At 34.7% G+C, this 8,017-nt stretch overlaps 1 protein-coding gene across 2 annotated transcripts in view; it reads right to left on the reverse strand.

Moving 5' to 3' along the window:
* Positions 1-3,995: 3,995 nt before the first annotated feature.
* ADGRL4 (adhesion G protein-coupled receptor L4) overlaps positions 3,996-8,017 on the reverse strand; it is a 100,491-nt gene continuing 96,469 nt past the window's right edge. For both annotated transcript variants that reach the window (XM_014544391.1, XM_014544390.1), the window contains 3 exons: positions 7,000-7,091; positions 5,326-5,494; positions 3,996-4,967 (listed from right to left, as the gene is read on the reverse strand). In XM_014544391.1, coding sequence (XP_014399877.1) covers positions 4,905-4,967; positions 5,326-5,494; positions 7,000-7,091 — 324 coding nt within the window. In that variant the 3' untranslated portion in view covers positions 3,996-4,904. The remainder of the gene's footprint in view (positions 4,968-5,325; positions 5,495-6,999; positions 7,092-8,017) is intronic.

Here is an 8,017-nt window from a genome sequence, read left to right on the forward strand (position 1 = left end):
TCTGAATAATGGGTACTCTTTCTGGATCCATACTTAATCCATTATTCATTTTTCTCTCAAAGGTCTCATGTTAGAGAAATTAGAGAATAATATTGATACACAAAAAAATACCTTATTTTATAAGGCATTCAAAATGGGTACAGTGAGTTAGATTGACTTCACAAAAAAGTAAGACTGCAGAGTTGTGCCTGACCTGTGTGGATCAATGGTTGAGTGTCAACCTATCAATCAGGAGGTCAGGGTTCAATTCCAGGCCTGGATTGCTGTAGGCTCAGTCCCCAGTAGGGGTTGTGCAAGAGGCAGCCTATGGATGAATCTCAGCCTTGATGTTTCTATCTCTCGGTTCCCTTCCTCTCTCTGAAATCAATAAAAAAAAGGAAAAAGAATGCAGTCATTAAGTTTAGGGGTATAGCATTGAATTAAAAGGGACTTAAGAAATGATATCATCAACTTAGTATATATATTTTCTTGGTTATGTGTAGCATGCAGATCGTGTTTATAGACTTTCTTATGCTTTTTCTAAATATTATATTGTGTGTAAATACATTTTCCTAACCACAGTGTAGTTAATCAACCAACAGATTTTTTTTTTTGGGGGGGGGGTAAACACAGGGAATTTATTTTATACTCTTTGGTATCTATCTGTCTCATTGTTTCAGGCCAAACTTAATGTATTGAGTTCTTTGATTTAATCACTTGAGATTCTATAACCCTTCTATCATCCCCATTTGTTTATGAAGAGCCTGTAAATGCATATTTATTAATGAATGTGTTATATATTTTATAGATTGAGGAGATTGAGTATCAAATCCTAATATTTACCCCACTCACTATCAAATGAGGAAGTGGTACATGAGGAATAAAAGCCAAATGGATGCATATGTCCTTTCTGATTGGTGTTTCTGGTTTCTTGGGATATCGTCCTAGAAGTGGGATCACTGGGTCAAATGGGAGTTCCATTTTTTAACTTTTTGAGGAAACTCCATACTGTTTTCTACAGTGGCTGCACCAGTCTGCATTCCCACCAGCAGTGCACGAGGGTTCCTTTTTCTCCATATCCTCGCCAGCACTTGTCATTTGTTGATTTGTTGATGATAACTATTCTGACAGGTGTGAGATGGCACCTCATTGTTGTTTTGATTTGCATCTCTCGAATGATTACTGACTTTGAGCATGTTTTCATGTCTCTCGCCCTTCTGTAGGTCCTTTCAAAAAGTGTCTATTTAGCTCCTTTGCCCATTTTTTATTGGCTTGTTTATTTCCTTTTGTTAAGTTGTATGAGTTTTCTGTAAATTTTGGAGATTAAACCTTTATCTGAAATAGCACTGTCAAATATGTTCTCCTATGCAGTGGACTTTCTTGTTGTTTTGTTGGTTTCTTTAGCTGTGCAGAAGCTTCTTATTTTGATGTAGTCCCATTTGTTTATTTTCTCCTTAGTCTCCATTGCCTTAGGAGCTGTGTTGATAAAGATATTGCTACGACATATGTCTGCTATTTTGCTGCCTATGGAGTCTTGTAGGATTTTTATGGTTTCCCCTCTTACATTCAAGTCCTTTAATCATTTTGAGTTTATTTTTGTGTATGGTGTAAGTTGGTGATCTAGTTTCATTTTTTTTTTGCATATATCTGACCAAATTTCCCAGCACCATTTATTAAAGACTGTCTTGACTCCATTGTATGCTCTTGCCTCCTTTGTCAAATATTAATTGAGCATAATGGCTTGGGTCTCTTTCTGGGTTCTCTATTCTGTTCCTTGGTCTATATGTCGGTTCTTGTGCCAGTACCAGGCAGTTTTGAGAACCATGGCTTTGTAATATAGCTTGATATCTGGTATTGTGATCCCTTAAAACAGCTAAGATTTGGAAACAGCCTAAGTGCCCATCAGCAGATGAGTGGGTTAAAAAACTGTGGTACATCTACACAATGGAATGCTACACTGCTATAAAAAATACCATTTGCTGCAGCATGGATGGAACTGGAGAGCATTATGTTAAGTGAAATAAGCCATTCAGAGAAAGATAAATATCACATGATCTCACTCATATATGAGATATAATGATCAACATAAACTGATGAACAAAAATAGATCCAGAGACAAGGTAGCACTGAACAGACCATTCAACCTCAGAGAGAAGGCAGGGGAGGAAGGGGTGGTTAGAGATCAACCAAAGGATTTGTATGCACGCATATCAGCATAACCAATGGACACAGACACTGGGGCGGTGGGAACTTGCCATCAGGGGTGGTAGTGGCTGGGGAAGAGGGAGTCAATTGGGAAAAAAGGAGACATGTAAAATACTTTAAACCATAATAAAATAAAATAAAAAGCCAAATGGGTAATGAAGTGCTACTCTATTAGTAGTTTGGCAAGCTCCTTACAAATCCCCAAAGTTCTTTCCCAGAAAATTGAGTTAAGCTTTAGTATGAACTCAAGGCAGCTTCATTCTCCTGCCTGCTCCACTTCATCAGTTTGACCTTGCTGAGTCCTCTCTTTCCACCTCACTGCGTGACAGTAAGAGACAAGCAGGGAGGGCTTTCCCTGAGAAAGCCGGTTCACCCCATGGACTCCAGTATGGAAAACCTAAAGGGAAAGAGCAAAATACAGACTAGTTCAGAGGGTTCAGACCCTCTTATCACATCAATTGTGTGGTCACAAGCTAGCAGAAGGCAGTAATATTGACTCAGGAAGCAAAAAAGAGAAGGTACCTGCCTTTAAGGCAGAACAAAACTTGGTACAATGAATGTCCAAAGGCTAAATAATTGCAATACAATGTGATAAATGGTAAAATAGATATCTACTAGACAGCAGTGACACAAAGGTGGAAGTATTAATTCTTTGTGTGAATCAAGGAGGTTTCATTGAGAAAGATACATTAGGGATAAGTAGATGTTTGTCAGAGTAATGATGGTAACAATGAGAAAATTCCAGAAATAGGGGATTAGGTAACAGATAACACGTTTGGGGTAAAATAAACAGTTTGGTATGACTAAAGAAACGTTGATTGGGCAAAAGTGAAAACCAGGGAGGTAGGGTGATATGAGAAGGCCTGAAATCTCATGCGACAGAATATCGGTTTCATATTCTGACAAGCTCCCTGTTATGCCTCCTGTTTTACTTATATAAGGAATTTTGTGATTCCATTGGGCCAACCAGAAAATCCATGATGCTCTTCCAATGTGAAGGTCAGCTGATTATCAACCTAAATTCTTCTCTCCATGCAACCTAAAATAGTCATAAGCTATGACTTAGGGTGTGGACATTTTGGAGGGTCATTATTCTGCCTACCACCCCATGGATTGAACAAATTACTTTTCCATATGACATTCCCCAAACACTGTCCTATAATGACAATGACAATAATAGCTCATAGGTTTACTATGTAAGAGATAAAAAACATAATAAAAAGTTATGATCACGGATTGTCTAAAAATGTATAAGCCATATTGGCAGGTAGCTCATCTTTCCTGAGAAAAGGACTTAGCAAAGCAGTAGCAGGATTCATTTAGATAACATTTTATTTGTTAGAGAAAGAGCTGACAGACTGCATTTCAACAGCTGGAGAAATTAAAATCACAGCATTTAGCGTATTGGCATACTTTTACAGGTAGGCGCAGAACAGTGACATATTTGAAATCTTAGTCAGTGCTTCTTCATTTTAATGAGACGATTTGAGGATAGATAGCAGCAGTACATTTAAACAGATATGCTTTAATAGATAGTGGAAAACTGTCAGAAAATAGATCCACTGTGAAAATTTCTGAAGTTCTGAGTGATTTCTTTGTCATAAATAACACTTTGAAGTGTGTACTTTTCTGAACAGAAAAAAAAGCAATTCACTTTATGAATACTTCCATATTTACAATGCCCTTTTAAAAACAGTAAGTTAAAAGGGAATATTGCAATGTAAACTATAATATTTTTGAAATTAAACAAATAAGGAACTCAACTATACCAGTCTAATGAGATACAATATTTTTCACTACACTGAAGGTCATAGAATAGAAAGCTTCAGCTTTATTTACAGGCATGAACAACATTTACAGGCATGAACAATACTATATTTTGACATATTTGTGCATTACTGATTATGCATTTGAAGTTACAATCTGTGAAGCAAGTATAGAAATAGCATATGCTTCATTCTAATGTTAACGTAAAAACAGAACAGAAATGTGTGTGTTTTTCTTTTGTGAAGCTGTGCAGTTTTTAGAAATATTGGAAAAGAAAGTGAATATAACAAATACAGGTGCAAGTTATTTTTATTTTATTTTTTAGGTGCAAGTTATTTTGGTAGAAATTTATGTTCAGAACAATTCACGAAGTGGTAAGATGTGTTTATTCAATTCTTTATTTTATCTTTATAATTTCTCATCTAGTTTACAAAAAAAACAACACCCAAGTTTATTCAAAATACATTCCATTGTTATGACAGTCATTCCCTTTCTACTATTTTATATTCTGCTCCTTTATTCTCTTATGTTCCACTTTCTGTAACAGAGCTCATTACCAAGGTGATAGGGGACTAGTTTTAAAGTCAGCATGAGTCATAAAATATCAAGCCAGTGGTTTCCTTCAGGACATTCATATATTTCTTGTGTTAGAAAGAAAATCTATCCTTGGGCGCAGTGATATCACTCCCGAGAAACCAATTACTTTCCAAATATCTGTAATATTATTTTTGACATAACTAAGTCATGTAGGGAAGCATACTGTAGCTACATGGTACATAATTTCACCTCTTATTATATTCAGTTCCTACACTGTAAACAGAAAAACTGACTTAAAATATTTGATTATCTAGTAATTAATTGGATAATTTGTTTGAGTCATTTTCATGCATTGGCCATCCACAGCTTGGCTTTTTAATTTTTGTGTAGCAATAATTATCCATAGTTCCCTCTGTTTACCTTAAACATCCAAAACAACAAGGGACATTTTTGAACAACCTATAATATTCTTCCTGGATCTAAAGAAAAGCAAAAGGGAAGAGAGAAATATTAAATATAATTTCAACAATCACATCAAATTATTTTCAGATCACATTTCATTGTTATGTTTTCTAAATTATTAATGCCTTGTAATTATCTGTGAGAATATGCTCAAAGGAATATAAGCTATATTTATATTCCTAGTAGCAAGTTTACAAAAAGCATATTTTTCTGAGAACAGGTAGGTGTTCTGATTTTTTTTTATACTAAAATGTACTGCATTTAGGCAATAAAGGCACAAGTCATGCCTTTATTGAGAATAAGGGTTTTTATCAATTTGGTAACTGATGCTACATGAATATGTCATAGAGTTGGCCAATATAACAAACCGCTTACCTTTCTAGATAAAACACACAGGAATAAGAAAATGAACATTCCTTGGAAGGCATTGCTGATGGTGAAGAGGTAAGCTGTCACCACTGATGCGTGTACAACATGAAGGACCCCAAAGATCCAGGTGGTGCCAAGAAGGAACAGGAGAGCAAGGGCTCCTCTGGCACAAGACCTAGAACGTGTTTGAAATGTTCCAGTTAAGAAAGTTACACGTACTCGTATCCCCGATTCCTCAAATTATGTGGGAAACTAGTTTGTGGTATAAGTGAGACATCTTGCAAAAACCAATAACAATTTGACAAACTCTGACAAGCTCTGCACAGTTACATGGGACAGCCTTTCGAGCATGCTACTGCACTGCGGCAAGGATGGGCTTCCGAAATCAAGGTAGCGTTATTAAAATACACCATTTCTCAGGGAATTTTCTTAATCTTAAAAATATTTTTATCTGGTGTACTGCAGTGTGTGTGCTTTGATTTCACATCGAATGTTGCAGTAATTCCCGAAGGTAACACATATGTCTGTTAGGAAATATTTTCTTTAAGAAATCTTAAAAAGTATACCATACAAACTGTGGTCAGCACATGCAGTGGGGCCTTGACTTACGAGTTTAATTCGTTCCAAGACAGAGCTCGTTAAGGAGCTCGTTAACTCAAATTACTCTATCAACTCAATGCAAAAAATCGGCCAAGAGACAGCTGGTATCTCAAAAAACTCGTTAGTCGGGACACTCGTAAGTCAAGGCCCCACTGTGTACCTGACATCAAAGAAAACTTTCCTTTCTGGTTTAGTAAAGTATAAAATTAGATTTTATTTTATAGCTTTTCTAATACCGTTACCTCCAAATAAATTCATGTCAAAATACTAATTTCTTAAAAATTAAAAGATAATGCATGCCCATATTCACTCTTACTTATTTTCAGTCTTACTTATTTTCAGCCTTTATCCTATGACCTTTGGTAAAACACTATTCAATCCTGCTCACTGCCTTAAGAATGAGGCAACTAATGATTATTTTTTTATTTCTTTTTAGTCTAAGCATTCTTTATGCAGACGATGTTTTAGCAGTGTACTTCAGAAAATTAAAACCAGCACGCTATGTGAAACTATGAATGGTGAGTAGTAAAAGAAAGTAATCAATCAAACATTTGCTAAATTCTAACTATAAATCTTGTGCAAGGTAATGAAACTACAGTAGTGTTTCCAAGCAACCCAAACATTAGTTATGTCTAATGTTCCCTATGATACACTAAAGTTTTCCCTAAACAAACTTTTTTCACAGTCTTAATAAATCAATGTTAAAGAGAGGGGTTAAAGGAAAAACCATGGCCACATGTAAATTAGGAAACACAAGGAAGAAACTCAGGTACGAAGCTTTGAGAAGTGTTTTGCAAAGAAAAAATCACTAAGGCCCACTTTTTCTTAAAATGGTCATTGTCTTTTCTTTCAAAGAGAAGTATGCTTAAAAAGATTGTTTTACTTACCATTTGATAAGTGGTAATTGTAGGCTTATTAAACATACTAAATGCTACTTAACAAAAAGTACTTTAAGTATAGAGGAAGAAAGCATGAAAAATCATTCAAAATTTGTCCTTTCAAAAGTTATTTGTACCTTAAGTTACTAAAGCTTTTAATCACACACACACACAGACAAAGTAGACTTAATGGAACATTTACCTTATGTTCTCATAGCAACTGACTTCTGGTTTCAACCCTGCAGTGTGACGAAAAACTTTGTATATGATAAATCCAAAAGCCAAGAGATTAACCTGAGAAAATAAATTAATTTCAAAGGAGATAATTTTCTTAGTAAATTATATGCATATAAAGGAAATAAACAAATAGTAAAGATTTCAAATATCAGAAACCAGAAAATCATGGCCTTTTTATGTGCATTACAAAGTACAAACACTCTGGTGCACTTAGCCAAAAAAATCTGTGGTTGATGTTTACATTATCACTGAAAATTGTTAGTACACATGGTAATTAGTACAATTTACCAAATTGGACTAAGTAACCTGTTCAAGAAACTTCAGATTTAATTATCACATCTATAGATTGATGAGTATCATCCACTGCCAATATTATGATTAATATACATATTCAGATAAATTTTGGTTTGAAAAACTTTATGAATGCTTGAGAAATCAAATATTTGTTCATTAAATCGTGTTTTGTTTCTTTAAGGAGACATGTTAGTGATAATTCTGTCAACCCTTTAAATGAAAATAGAAATTGAAAGGAAATTAGAAAACTCAACAAAACACTTTCTATTGCTAGAAAATGTTTGTATGTACTTTCTTTTATATAGTTCATCTAGCTATCTCTTTTAATATTTAAGTTGAGATTTGATTTCCCTAGATTTAACTTCAGAAACTTTAAAATGTTAATCAATGAAATGTTTGTTTGAAGGTATATATACATTTTGTTGATAAACATTTAGCATTCCTATATTTTTGGAAACCTGTAAGTCATATTTAACTATCATAGGACTAATTGAGGGAGATATTTTATTTATTTATTTTTTTTATTTTTTTATTGCTTAAAGCATTACAAAGGGTATTACATATGTGTCCTTTTTTTCCCCGCCCTTGACAATACCCCGGCTTCCCCTACCCCCCCAGTGTCTTATGTCCTTGGTTATGCTCATATGCATGCATACAAGTCCTTCGGTTGATCTCTTACCCCCCTCCCT

Source organism: Myotis brandtii, unplaced genomic scaffold (genome assembly GCF_000412655.1).
Source record: "Myotis brandtii unplaced genomic scaffold, ASM41265v1 scaffold36, whole genome shotgun sequence".
In the NCBI taxonomy this organism is placed as follows: domain Eukaryota; kingdom Metazoa; phylum Chordata; class Mammalia; order Chiroptera; family Vespertilionidae; genus Myotis; species Myotis brandtii.